The following is a 14,442-nucleotide window of genomic DNA, read 5'->3' on the forward strand; positions in this document are numbered from 1 at the left end:
ACCAGCCCGAAGTCTCCCCGTTCATGTGCTTGATTTCCGTCGTGTAATTTATTTTTGAAGCACAGGCATTATACCAAGAGCTGCATGAAACAACCCATACCACCTCTCTAATAGAAATGCGACCAACATGCATTGGTGGGTCCTATTTGTATTAAAGAGGTAATACAAATGCGGTTTGAAAAATGTGGTAAATATAGCACTATTCTTGCCAAAAAATGTAAATCTTCTGTTTGGGTGCCCAATGTGTAGGAGATATTTTATTAGGGTGAAACCAAAGCATTGCTCAATCATGAAATGACAGTAATTTTGTTCATTGGGTTAAAATTAAGGGAACTTTAATGAAAATTCATATTTTTACACTAAAAAGTCAATCTTGTACTATTTACTTTACCCTTTATTTTGTCTTTATCGTTAAAACTCAGATTTAAAATCATTTTCATTAGTTTTCTTTAAAATTAAATGGGTCAATCCTGCTAAAACTGTCTGAAAGATAATGACCATACATTTTAAAAGAAGGAAAAGAAGAAGAAAAAATGAAAAGTCTATGGTCCACCCACCAGTAACGATAAAATAAAATCTAATAATTCTACTTTTGCTTCTTTCTCTGGATTTTTTTTGGCAATTTTTCAATGAATACAATCACGTCGCTTTAACATTTCACTCAAATTTTAATACTTTCGTCCACTTTTATTATAATATCTAAAATGATACACCAACTCATATTATCATGACTATAATATTTCTCCTGTTTTTCTTGCATTGAAATTTGGGAGTTTTGCCTTTGTGTACAACAACAACAACAACAACCAAGTCTTATTCCATAAATTTCGCCTATGCAAGTTTTTCCCCCACAAATTTCACATGTGCAAATTTATCTTATGATGCCAGTCCCAAGCCCAGATAAGGAAGATAAAGTGTGTTAGGTAGGTCGACAGTCAATTTTCCGTTTTTCATGTTGAATCCCTATATTATAGTTGTGCCTCCGTGTCACAAAAATAAAAACCGAGTTTTGAGAATTTCTGTAGAGCGCATCAAGTGGGGCATATGGACAGTTCAGTACATGAAAATATTATCCACATACATCCCAGCACACTTAGCACCTTACAATCTCTGTATAATATCCACACTTCCAAAAATATTCAAAAAATATATACAAACCTTTGGCAAATAAGAAATTCAAAGAAACAGATTTGTGGAATTTACAGAAAAACAAAAGCCACATTTCAACAAGTTCCATTATTTGATTGTAAAAATATAGCTAGCTAGTTAGCTTCCCACCAGATAAAGAAAGAAGGAGAGAGTAATGGCTTTGGAGAACTGCTTGCAGCTAAGCACAGTGTGCACTACAAGAGTTGGTGCTGCTGCACACCATCCATTTTCTTCCAAGGACAAGTTTGTTGTGCCAACTTGCAATGGATTGAAGAAATCTTCTTTGAAATTCTCTTCATCATCCTCATCGTTTCCTCGTTCCGGCAAATCACAGAAATCTCGCTTTATTTGCAAAGCTCGTGAAGCTGTCAATGAAGGTAACTCGAGCTTTATATATCTTTTAGGAGTCCTTTAAATTCTGTATAGCTGCATATATATGGAGCAAATAGAGTACGATATGTGTGTGTGTGTGTGTGTGTGTGTGAACATGGCAAATAGAAGAACAAACAGCAATACATTTTAGTATGTTGAACAACTAAAGGGTTTCGCAAATAAATAAATAAAGGTTAGGGGTGTTGCAAGCAACTACAATCATAAATTGTTTACGGATAGTTCATATGCCGACTTGTGTTTGTCACGTAACCAATTATTTTAATAAAGATGTATATACTCATCGCATGCGAGAATTTTCCATTCGCTACACATTGTGGATATCCTTCACTTAAATTCATTTGTTCGTACAAGTCAAAACCAATCCTCAAAGTACTTTTGTTTGGAAGAAAAGAAGATGTCACATTTACCCCATTTAATACAAAGAGCATGCACATATATGAAATTAGTGACTTCACTGAAATGTGCAAAATTTGCATGCAGTTCAAGTGGTGAATGATTCAAGTTGGAATACTCTTGTGATTGCAAGTGAGAACCCAGTTCTGGTGGAGTTTTGGGCACCGTGGTGTGGACCGTGCCGGATGATTGCTCCGGTGATCGATGAATTGGCGAAAGAGTACGCTGGAAAGATATCGTGTTTCAAGCTCAACACAGATGAGAGCCCCAACACTGCCACTCAGTACGGTATAAGGAGCATACCAACGGTGCTCTTCTTCAAGAACGGGGAGAAGAAAGAGAGCGTTATTGGTGCAGTGCCAAAGTCCACATTGTCTGCAACCATTGAAAAATATGTAGATCTTTAATCAAATCATGTATATAATAGACTTCCATGCTTGTGCTCATGAAGCTATTCATTTTTAATCTTCAATTAACTTCTCCCTTCGAATTATGCACATTATTTCCATCTTTATTGGTGTTTCTTTCTCTTAATTCTTCTTATTTTATGCAAAATTTCCCACTCAAATTTTCATTGAAAGAATATCCCCTAAAATTTTTGTCTTATGTGAAAAAATCAACTTTAAACAAAAGATCAGGAGTGTCGTTATTGACACTCTAAAATAGTCAACCTGCACTCCTTTCATGAAGAAAGTTAGGAAGGAAACAACACTACGGAGAAGTGCATAATGAGTTTTTGAGAGTCATAATAATAGCTCCCAAGATTAGAGGTGATTAGTACTCTTAGTTGTACTATTGGAATTTATCTAGTGAAATTCGCTATTTTGATTTAAAAGAATAATAATAATATTTGGTTACAACTTTGTTTTAAATCAAGGGGATGAGAAATATAGGAATTTATAACTTTATACACTATTAAAAAAAAAAATTGTATCACTAGATTAAGAGAATAGCTGGTAGACACAATTAATCAAAGTAAAAGAGGTGAAAAGCTTGTGAAAAATATCGTTTTAGTTTTCATTGTGTTAGAGATAAGAGAGAAAATACATAGGTGAAACTAAAGTATACAGAAGAGTTGAAGAAGAATGATGAAAGAGATGCACAACAAATGTAGTAAGTGTACACAAACTAAAAACTAAACACCAAAAACCAAACTATTACATTCTTTCTTCTTTGTTTTCACCTTCACGATTTTATTTTCATTGATTCTTGTGTCTTCCGGTCCTTCCCACCACCTTCATTTCTCATTTCCTTTACATTCTTCCACCCTTCGTCTCTCATTTCCTTCACATCTCTCATATCTCGAGCACCAGTGAAAACCGAAAACTTAAAATCAAAATGGTTATTAAATTTAGAGTAATGCTAGGTAAACTAAATTTTTTAAATTAAATTTGCAAACTAAATGATATGGTTGTAGATGATTAGATTATTAATTAAGTGTTGATTAACGTGCTTATTTCTTATTGATGACGCATCATTTGATTTGCAATTTAGTTTAAAACATTTGATCTTCCTAGCATAACTCTTAAATTTATATGCATCTGATGAATAATTGATTGGCACCAAGTTGCCACCAATACTGGTGGCATTAATTGCCTTGTCACTCAAAGCAGGTCAACCAACGAACGTACATGCAATCAAATCGAAGAAAAGCCTAAAATTACACTTGGTAACTAATGACCTTTGACATGTAGAACTGAAACCCCAACTGAAATTGGGAAATAACAAAAATACATGCCTAACGAATAGGTCAGAAGTACAATCTTTGGGATTGGAAGAAACGATCAACAGCCAAGTAGGAAACCATTTGCACTCTTTGACATCTCTACTCATAGGGAAAAAAGTTGTTAATACTAAAAAACGATGCGTTGTATACCACTATGACGAGATTTCAAAACAAGAAAAAAAAAATGAAATACATTTAAAAACCACAAGAAAATGAGCCTCTTGAGCCACAACCAGCCACCAAATTTCCTTCTTTTATATATAAGTAACAGATTAGTACAAAGTGGGAGCGAGAGCCCTGTCAAGTATTTCATTTCATCCCAGTACTGCCATCTTCCACGGGGCCAGAGGCAACTCCTGCGGTTTCTCACGCTGCGCAGCAGCTATATCAGGAAACGGTGAAACGAGCCATCAACATGATCAACAGAGCCTTTCACGGAGAATGTTTCCATTCAAATTGAAGATTATTAAAACCGTTCACCGCTCCAAGCCCACTAAGTAACTGGTTCCCCAGATCCTGTTGTTGATGATGCATACTTTGTTCTCGAGCCATTGATGCCATTCCGATCCTTCCATTCATAACAGAATTATTTCCCATTGCTGCTCTTATTCCATTCGCCATGGCAGGCTGCTGACCAAGTCCGCCACCCATACTCCCAAATCCAGCACCCCCAATGCCCGAGCTATTGTTAGTCATGCCGTTCAATCCTGTGTTGTTGCTTGTTGACAAAATCCCATTCACGTTTTTCACATCGTTTCCCAAAGAACCAGCACCAACCATACTACCTGGGCCGTTAAGTTGGTTGGACATCATCATTTCATGTATAAGTTTCTGGACAGAGCTCTGGGAATCACTTGGATCAGCCTCGCCAGATAGGGTTGGCTGTTGCACGGATATATTTGCTGGTGAATTTGCTGTACTCATGTGATTGGCACCATGAGATGTTTGTGAAGGATTATTTGATGAGGGTGTTGGTGACTGGAATGGAGAAGGGTTTGGTTGCATCTGCGGGATTGCACTAGCAGAAACAGGGGATGGAATCTGAACAGAACTTCCTCCATAGGGACTGTTTGCGTTATTCATAGAACTTTGCTGTCTGGAATTCATTGAATTCTGATGGAGGAGCCCAACAATGGTGCTTGCAGAGGTAGATGTGGATGCTGTGTTTGGAGCATTATTTACACTCGCAATACCATTACTGACAGCAATTTGTGTAGCAGCGGCCTGGACAGAGCCTGGATCTCCGTTTGAATTCTGGCCAATCGTTTGTTGTTGCTGTTGCTGCTGCATTTGCTCCTCGGACTGCTGTGCTCGACTGTGAAAGCCAGACGAAGCACTCGTCCTTCGAGGAAACTTGGCCAAGCTCTCTGACAGAAAACAATAGCAATGAACTATTGACCAAAAAAAAAACAATAGCAATGAACTACATGTGCACCCAAACTATACTACAGTGAAGCTGCTAACGTATAATGAATTGTAAGTATCGAGTCTAGAGTAATGACTTATACGACTATAATGGATTGTAACTACCAAGTGGACCACAATATAATGCTTCAAACTGAGCATATATATGTAGGTGTGTGCAAACAAATTTTAAAAGATGATTCTGGAAAACACATAAGAAAAAGGGAATTGCCCCAATCACTATCACAACCACTATCCTAGAGCTAACAATTAAAGAATCAAGTTTACATCTTGGTCTGAATTGTTAAATGACAAGGGACCATCTGGATCCTAATTGAAGCAATCCGGATTTTATGCTTTTATGAGAACCAGTTCAGGCGGTTTTCATCTAGATTTTAGAGTTGCAAGGGAGCCAATTACATTCGAATTCTTTAGCTTTTTCTCCTTTTCCTATTCTACAATTCCAAACATTCATATGGGGTTTGAAGCATTTGAGAATCTCTTCAAAAGAATCTGTGAGAAAAGCACAAGGAAAATCAATTCTAGGCGCAAAAAAAATATCTATCTTGTAGAAGCTTGGTAATCTAGCAGCAGCCTCATTCACTCGCACAAAGATAACTGTCTTCTTTTTGCTCTCAAATCATTGTTACTCACCACACCAGGACATTCTTTCCTCAATCTCCTTCCCCTACCTCTTACAGTTGCCAGCTTTTTATAGCATATTTCAGCAATAAACTTTTATGTATTTCTTGCTTTCGTGCTTTACTTTCTCCTATCCTTTTTTAACCTTCTGTTATTATTAGATATTGTGTATTGTTTTAAAGACTCATGACCTAAGCAGATTATACATTTTATGAATACATATTGCTGAAGAAAACAACAAAGAGAAGATCGCACTGCTAAATAGCTTATAATTTTTTATGATTCAGAAAATAAAAAATCTTGACTTGTGGGCAATGAGAAAAAAATTCCTCTATGGTTTTGAAGTTCAAGTTACGAGTAATCTAGGATTACATCAGCTCTTTAATTGAGTCATACTTTAATGTCCAGCAAGCATTCTTCTCGGTTTCCACAAATTTTACCTGTCCAGATTCAACAATCTTTTCCAGTTTAAATAAATTTACGTATACTAAACCCTTGTTTCTTAAAACCCAACACAAGCAAATATAAGCAGATTTATCCCAATCTGCCTATCGCTTCTAGGCACCAGGTCAGTAGTTCTCATACTCTTCTTCCACTCAGTTACCGCAAAGCTACATGCCCAAATCTACTCCACTGCAGGCCAAGTTGTTATTCTTAAGAAATTTATATTTGAGTTCTAAAAGTCATAAGGTAACTCTTTTTTTTTTTTGAACAAATAGTTAACCCTTTAAGTCTTATGATGTGACAAGTAAATAGTTCTAAACCCTATCATATCTCTATAAAGTAACGAATGAATAGAAAAAAAAAATCAGAAATTTGTACCATCATTAGTAATTTAGTTAACATAGAAAAATCAAACTTACCCATAGGTCCAGTCCCTGTCTCTCGGCTGTAATCAATCAAGTCTTTCATACTATTAACTACTTCTGATATCTGCATTGCACCCCAAAAAAGATATATTAAAAAGAAAAACAAAACAAAATGGTCAATCAGGCTACAAGCAACCTCAGTTACATGGTTCACTGAAACAGGACCCTAACTTATGAACATAATTTGTTTGAAAATATATGATATTATATTACACTTAATGAGGAAGAAGAGACAAAATATTGGTAAGAAATTTGTTTTGAAACAAAGGCATTTCTGGTAAAAGCTGACAAATAAGTAGAAATCCATCACTTCACTATTAGAATCTTGGGACAAAACCATGAATAAACACAGCCCAACATAGCTTATCTAGAAAAAAGATAAACTGGATGAGAAATTTACGGTTGTGATAAGTCAAAAAATCATTTTTCCCCTTCACGTGTCCAATGTAAATATATGAAACTATATTTCGGGTGTTATAGGAGGATACATTTAACATATACAATTTATATCAGGAGTATGATCCCAAGGCAGATACAATGAACACTGAGTAGATTTGGCATAAAGGAAAGGCTGTAAAACACAAATAAATATTGCAGCACTATATGTAAAATAGAAGCGCATCTCAAAGCCAAAGATGATACATAAACTCTCCAGTGATTAAGAAATTACCTGAAGACACCTTACATATCGCTTTGTATAACCTAAATCATTTACTAATGGTACTTCCAAGGTTTTTGCCAACTGTCGAGCTGACGATACAAACCTAAACAAAAATTACACAACAGGAATTAAACAAATATCATAAATTCCAAATCCACCATTTATTTGTTTAGACACTTTAAACTGAAAAAGATGAATCCACCACTGCATAGAATAAAGGTTGATATGTAGGCAGGTGATTTCCGAACATAGGCTCATAGTATCATTAAGATCTAAATGATGAAAGCACAATGTAATTGCAAAATTAAATATCTTTTGTAGTGTCTCTCCTGATACAAGTTTCATTTTTCTGGAAAAGTCCTGATACAAGTAATAAAGAACATACAACTTTGTGGCATTAATAAAAAAATAGATGAGGCAATGTGCAGCATTCATCTTCAAGAAAAGCATTGCCTGCTGATGACTCCACTAGAAATGTGAGACTATACATATGAATATGTGTGTGTACGGAAAATGAACTGATAAACAGAGAGATACAGAGCAGAAACTGGCATAAGGACAATTCAACATTCACCCATCAGAAACAAGCCATCAACATCAATTATTAGCCAAATCTCTATAAATAAAAAAACACCACTTGAAAGCTCAAACATTGTCAGGAAAAAAATAAAAAATAAACTCAAATATTAACAAAAATGAGAGAGAGATTAAGAACCTACATATTACAATTATTTTGTATCTCTGGAAGAGATATGTTGGATGATGCATTTTGAGTAGCAGCCTGGTATTTTTGAGCTGCAGCACCAAGCTGACTAACCTGCATAAGGCAAGTAAACATTAGATATGCAAAGTACTATATGACTGGTACATATACTCAAATTAGCATCACATACAACAGATAGGGAATGTCAAGAATTGTGCTAGTTTGGTAAAATCGAGATTTATGTCCAAAACACATAAGCCAGACCACTCCGACCTGAATCTCACATTTATAAATCATTTACTAAAACCACTAGTTATTATATAACATTACTAAATATTTAATATATACAGTGAAATTTTTAATCAAATTAGACTCAGACTTGAATTTGAGCCAATGTTTCTGTGCATTCAGCAGAAGACTAGCAGTACAGCATTCGGCACAAGCATCTACCTTCTCAATTACATAACACAAGATAATGAATTGGCAATGGGATCACACTAAAGAGGTGCCATGGAGGCTTGGACATAAAATAAATATGTAACCACAGGATGAGATTAATATGACATGTACACAAGGGAAAGTTATCCATATGATCCTTCAAGATATAATTGTTACCCAATCCCAAAATCATACAAATCCAAAGAAAAGACATTAAGCCAATTCACTGTGCAACACTTGGCTAATGGTGCATCGTATAAAATGCTTTTTACTCACAAATGCAGTTGCTCCTTGAACAACTGGTGGAACAATAATAAGTTTAGGATTTGATATTTAGTTCTCGATATTTTCCATACAATTAAGTCCTATTTCATCCAAACAATGTACTTGTTCTTGCACAAAAAGAGGTTTGAATAGATGAATTTGGAAGTTTTTCAATTTGTGACACAAAGAGAACAGAAACCCCCTTGTCATGAAAGCATAAGGGTAAAACAATCAGTAAAAAAAATCAATTTGATTACTTAACCCTGTTCCTAGAACTTAATTTTGAGCACAAAATAACCCATCACCTAATAGCGTTCAATCATTTAAGTGTCCAGTTGTCAATGAAACAAGGGTTCTAAACAAATCAGTATATTATATTCTTTGTTTTGAAATGTTCCCATAGAAAAGAAAAATAAGTTATATTCATAACAATAATGGAGAAAGGCACCCATCACAAGAAGAAATTTGATAAGTAACCTGAGGTATCAGTAATCTTCGAGGGATAAGCTCTTCATGGCGCCTTGCACAAAATTCCCAAGAGCATATCTGCCAAAAGACAGAGACAGTTGATAAAAACCGGGTGAAGCAAGGTAAATGGTGATATGAAAACAGTTTTTACCTTCAGATCTGGAGAGAATACTATCCGAAGTTGACCATCCCGAACAACACGAAGTTGCTCAAAAACACTTTCTTGTATCGCTTTAGCATAGTCTAACACAATCTGGCCAGATGAATTATGATACTCACGCGGCATATCAACATAAAGAAGCTCCTCCAAAGTACCACTTTCATACTTGATTTTAAAAAGCCGGGGAAGAACCTCAACAGTCGCTTCTGAAAATTTGATCAGAATAATCAGATACCAGTTGCAAAAGAGAAAAGAACATGAACAAAGCACCTACATAGAGCATCAAAATTAACACTGGCATCTATCCAAAGACTCTAAGATATGACATTGATAGGCACAAAAGGATAATTCTCCAAAACAGAAAGTCTAACGTACCAAAGCCACGCCCAGGCTTGCGATTGCATATTTCACAGTGCCATACATCCTGCAAAATATGGCATTCATGATTGTCAAATAGCTCATGATTCACGTAACACCAACCAAAAATGTATTTCAAATAATGTAATAGCTACCATGACATTGAGGAATAAAGTAACCTCAAAAAAGATGTGGATACCAATACCCATGCTGCATATATTTTGCAATTAATCTCATTTTACTAGTACAGATGTCAACATAGATGGGGTTCACCATATTATGGTATCCTAGATACAGACCTGAGGAAAAACGCCAGTTGTTTGTCGGCCAGTTCCATACATAGAAACACACCACTTCTTCTTCGCATGGGGTACAAAATATTCAGCAACAAATTTTCTCCAGAACTCAATGTTGTTGTCCTATATAAAAAGTAGGCATCATCACTAACCATAACAATCATCCAACAGACTTAACAAATTAGGCATGTAGGTATCTTACTTCAGGCCTATGTTGTTGCTGATACATATAATGTGTCAAACGCCGAGCACACATTCCAGGCTCATATACTGGTTTTGCAGGAGATCTCATGGGCAGATTCTGCTGTGGAAACTGCTGCTGTAATTGGGGGCGCTGTTGAGGTATTGCTTTCAAGAATTGCTGCTGCTGGTGTTGCTGGTGTTGCTGGTGTTGTTGCTGTTGCTGGTTATGTTGCTGTTGATGGTGTTGTTGTAACTGCAATAATCTCTGCTGATGCATAATGTTCATCTGGGCATTCTGAGAAGACTGCCTTGACATGTGGAGGATTTGTTGTTGCTGTTGTTGTTGCTGCTGTTGATGCAAAAACAATGGCTGATCGGAATGTTGGGGTTCCAATTTTACAGGTGGCAAGCTCCTCATTGTTTGAAGTTGCTGTGGTTCCATTTTCACTGGAAGACTCCTTAAAGACTGCAACTGCTGCTGCTGTCCATGTTGATCATTTGTCAATTGGGGCTCTAACTTTACCGACCCAACACCAGCTAAGCCTCCTCGAATAGCCTGAAATTGGTGTTGCTGCTGCTGCGTATTGTGAGGGGATGAGAACTGTTGCATTGGCTGCTGACCATGCTGGAAATTCTGTGTTTCAAGTTGCTGCTGCTGTTGTTCTGTCAACAGTTGGTTACCAGAAGGGTTTGAAAATTGTTGCCCTTGCCCTTGCCCTTGCCCTTGACCAGACGTACCAGGATTAGCCATGTTTGATGCACCATATGATGAAGAAGGTGCATTGAAACCCATTCCATTGCCAACACCAGAAAGTGGATCCGATTCAGCACCAGTATCCATAACTCCACGTTGGCTGCTACCAGGACCAGAGAGGCCCGGATTCGAAATTCCATTTCCATACGACTGACTAAGGAGAGAAGACACATTGGCTACATTGCCAAGCATATTCATATTACCGTATTGAGTACGGGGTGAGGCAAGCGAGGGAAAAGCCGACTGGGAACCTTGACCTCCCAACATTCCAGAATTTGAACGCAAAAGTGAAGGTGAAACAGACTGGGCACCACCAATTGGAGTGGACGACCCCGAAGGTACCATGTTTTCAAAATCACAATCTAGAAATACTCGGTGAAAGTACTAAATCTATCTAAAACAACGTGAATTCCACAAACCTAGATTACATAACAAGACGCAAAAACTCGGGGATGGAGCTCAATTCTGAAAGCATTATACCCCTACATCCAAGGCCATAGGCTGCAGAGTCTTTATTGTGCACCAACACAAAAGGGTAAGCATTGTGTCTGGGAACGTTGTGTTCAGTTTTACCAGACACAGGCCAAATAACAAAGAAACCAAATACCAATGAACAGGCTCTGATTCTGAACATTCTACAATCTCGCTATCTTCACCAAGAGAGCAGTCTCCGACCTGCTTCCGCATGAGTCTCTGTTTATTACACGAACTTTCAGATCCACCATAACTCCAGCCTTTGGGCAAAAAAAGCTAAATAACAAACAAATCAAACTCTCTGCCAAAACCAGAGTGGAAATCTCGAAACTTGTCACTCTATCAACCAAAAACAACACCAATCAAAAACCTGAAATGAACTAAATCACCACAATTCACGAATTGAACAAAAAGCCACAAAATTGAACAAAATTTGGACACAACCCAATAAAGATTATACCCTAACACACAAGTTAAACCAAATTACACACCCAAAATCCCACAAACAATCTCAAGATTTTCCGTACTTTGCAAAACGAAACCAGTAATAGTAATAAAATTGCCAATGCATATACTAAAACAACATCGATCGGACCAAAATTTTCCCAAATCAACGATCAAAGAACTTCAACTAGTAAATGAAAATCACAAAATAAACAAAAAGAACCCATACAAGAAATAATATATAGTACTCACCCAGTAGAGCTTCGAACAGTGAGGGATAGAAGGAAAGAGAAAGACTTTCCAAAACCCACAAAGATTCTAATGCATAAAACCCCGATATTTGATTATTCACAGAGTTGGGCTTCAATATTGCGTTGGGATTTTGTTCTTTTTTAGGGTTTTCTCACAGTGTGCGTTGCCTCTGAGCGCAAGTCCTGTCCTTCGGCTGTTTAGCTTTAGAGAGGGAGATTAGAGAGTTGTAGAGAGAGAGAGAGAGAGAGGAGGGGGAGAGAGAGTGTGTCCTTGCGGACGTCAAAATTGTATTCGATTCGATTGAATTTTCTTCATTCTTTACCTTTTTCTCTTTCTTCTCTTCTCTTCTTCTTCTTCTCTCTCTTCTGAAACCAAGTCAAATGCTATTCTACCACTCACCTCCTCTCCTCTCCTACATTCTTATGTTATGCTATGCTATGTATGTATATATACACACACACACATACATGCATGTATCATCACATACATTTCATCATGATCATGATCCATTACATCGCGTATTAATTATTGAACGACACTCTTGCTGCCTTATTTACGAAGTTGCCCGACTCCAATTGTTCAATAAAAATTAGTTGTTGGTTGGCAGTCGTTTGTTTTTCTTCTTGATTCGAGTGATAATCTTAGGCTAAACTAAAATGAGAATTGAAATTTTTGTCCTCCATAGAAGTATAAAAATAATTAAAAAATATACGTACAACAAATTCATGTGAAACGTGCATTTTAAAATTTAAAAGATTACACATGTTAAAAGAATATTGCAATCCTACAACTACAAACACGTTATAAAAATACAATATGATTGTTCATTCATGGAAAATCCTTAGTCATAAACCCTAAACCTTAGTCTTGCGGACCGTTGCAATCCCGAAAAATGTCTTAGAGGCTCCATGAAAAACAAGACCCCAAAAAAGTTGAAGAGTGAGGACGGTTTTTCATTTCTATTATGTTGCTAAATAAGATGTTGCAAATGAATTTATTTTTTATCATATAATACCAATTTCTTTTCGAATTTTACCATAACAAAAATTGATGACAAAGAAATGACAAATGTTCAAATACCATACCAACATGTGTTTTGAATTGTTATTTTATGTCACTAGTGGTTAGGATTTACTTTGTTCAATGGAGGTTGGAAGTAGGTTTGAGAGCATGAAAAAAAACTTCTCGAGTCTAAATAGTTATTTTATATTATGGCATATAAGTCATTTCATAATAAAATCATGAGAGGGATAAATATATTCAACAAAGGAAACTTTAACAAAAAAACTTTCGGTATTATTTACTTTAACGAAAAACCATATTTTTACACTAAAAAGTTAATTCTGGTATTATTCACTTTACCTTTTATTTTGTCATTATCGTTAAAACTCAAAGCTTTCAAATCATTTTCATTAATTTTCCTTTCAACAAATTGTAGGATGTCAAAACCATTCTCCTTGTATCAGTATTGCTCTCTTAAAGTTCTTATTTTGAGTCTCTGTGAGGACTAAATGCATATTAGCTACAAAATTATAATTCATGTTCAAAGGCTTAAAATATTTGACAATTTGATAAAGCAAAACCAACTTAAAATAGCAATTAGAAAACTCTTTTTCTTATTCTGCTTTATTAAGTTGTCAAATATTTTAGGAAAGTGTAATTGGTACTCCAAAAATCTCATTCTACACTTCTCACAAATGTATTTTTTTTTCCTAATATAGAAAGTTTGAAGTGTAGAATGAGATTTTTGGAGTGCTAATAACAATTCTCATATTTTAATACTTTGAATCTAAAATAATATAATCTTGTGGCTAATATGCATTTGATCCTCACAAGTCTTCAAAATGAAGACCTTAAGAGCTCATATTACTTTGTTTTCTACATACTTTCTTTTTGGAATTCTCCTCGGTTTTTTTTTTTCTTTCTTATATTTAGTATTCTATTGGTTAGAAATTTAAAAACTTAATCACATTGGAATGAATCGAGTGAATAAAATTTGTACAAAAGCTCAACCATTACAAAATACAAACTCAAAAAACATATAGTTTTTTCTTCCATGAGAGGAATTGTGATCATTTCTTGATTTTCTTCTTGTGTTCGTTGTTTTTTTCTTGATTTTCTATTAGCCTTTTTTGCGTTCTAATAATTTTTAGGGAGTTTTAACGAAACACTTCCGGTACTGTTCATTTTTTACCAAAAACCACATTTTTACCTTTCTCTGATATTATTCACTACATCTTTATTTGTCATTTTTCATTAAAACTAAAGTTTTTTTGAACTTTTCATTAGTTTTCCTTAATTTTTAAGGCTTTATTTGGGAATTAATTTGCGTTGTAAAATTTAAGGTTAGAGTTTGAATGACAAACCCACTTTTGCATCTTCTGTCCCTTTAGAAAAATATACAATTGCCTT

General features: G+C 35.7%; 2 protein-coding genes across 5 annotated transcripts; one reads left to right on the top strand and one right to left on the bottom strand.

Moving 5' to 3' along the window:
- The first annotated feature begins 1,132 nt into the window (after positions 1-1,132).
- LOC126587988 (thioredoxin M-type, chloroplastic-like) lies at positions 1,133-2,469 on the top strand. The gene is made up of 2 exons (XM_050253102.1): positions 1,133-1,526; positions 2,023-2,469. Exons 1-2 carry the CDS (start codon positions 1,304-1,306, stop codon positions 2,340-2,342), a joined length of 543 nt encoding a protein of 180 aa, XP_050109059.1. The 5' UTR covers positions 1,133-1,303; the 3' UTR covers positions 2,343-2,469.
- Positions 2,470-3,767: 1,298 nt separating this feature from the next.
- Positions 3,768-12,425, bottom strand: LOC126585944 (transcriptional corepressor SEUSS-like). 4 transcript variants are annotated; one of them, XM_050250574.1, is made up of 10 exons: positions 12,031-12,425; positions 10,126-11,553; positions 9,927-10,046; positions 9,646-9,694; positions 9,262-9,476; positions 9,120-9,188; positions 7,957-8,054; positions 7,247-7,340; positions 6,571-6,640; positions 3,768-5,028 (listed from the first exon to the last, which is right to left on the bottom strand). In XM_050250574.1, the coding sequence occupies exons 2-10, from the start codon at positions 11,203-11,205 to the stop codon at positions 4,094-4,096; spliced, it is 2,730 nt and encodes a 909-aa protein (XP_050106531.1). In that variant the 5' UTR covers positions 11,206-11,553; positions 12,031-12,425; the 3' UTR covers positions 3,768-4,093. The 4 variants fall into 4 exon arrangements, with proteins under 4 accessions (XP_050106531.1, XP_050106533.1, XP_050106530.1 ...); XM_050250576.1 differs by having other exon boundaries at positions 10,126-11,610; XM_050250573.1 differs by having other exon boundaries at positions 10,126-11,673.
- Positions 12,426-14,442: the final 2,017 nt, after the last annotated feature.

Source organism: Malus sylvestris, chromosome 10 (genome assembly GCF_916048215.2).
Source record: "Malus sylvestris chromosome 10, drMalSylv7.2, whole genome shotgun sequence".
In the NCBI taxonomy this organism is placed as follows: domain Eukaryota; kingdom Viridiplantae; phylum Streptophyta; class Magnoliopsida; order Rosales; family Rosaceae; genus Malus; species Malus sylvestris.

Bases quoted from the DNA above. Each gene is read 5' to 3' on its own strand.
- LOC126585944 (XM_050250574.1), bottom strand. From the start codon at position 11,205: ATGGTACCTTCGGGGTCGTCCACTCCAATTGGTGGTGCCCAGTCTGTT. The intron at 9,695-9,926 runs GTCTGTATCTAG...CATATTTTGCAG, and splicing joins CAACTGGCGTTTTTCCTCAG to GATGTATGGCACTGTGAAAT. The intron at 5,029-6,570 runs GTAAGTTTGATT...GTTTTCTGTCAG, and splicing joins GACAGGGACTGGACCTATGG to AGAGCTTGGCCAAGTTTCCT.
- LOC126587988 (XM_050253102.1), top strand. From the start codon at position 1,304: ATGGCTTTGGAGAACTGCTTGCAGCTAAGCACAGTGTGCACTACAAGA. The intron at 1,527-2,022 runs GTAACTCGAGCT...ATTTGCATGCAG, and splicing joins TCGTGAAGCTGTCAATGAAG to TTCAAGTGGTGAATGATTCA.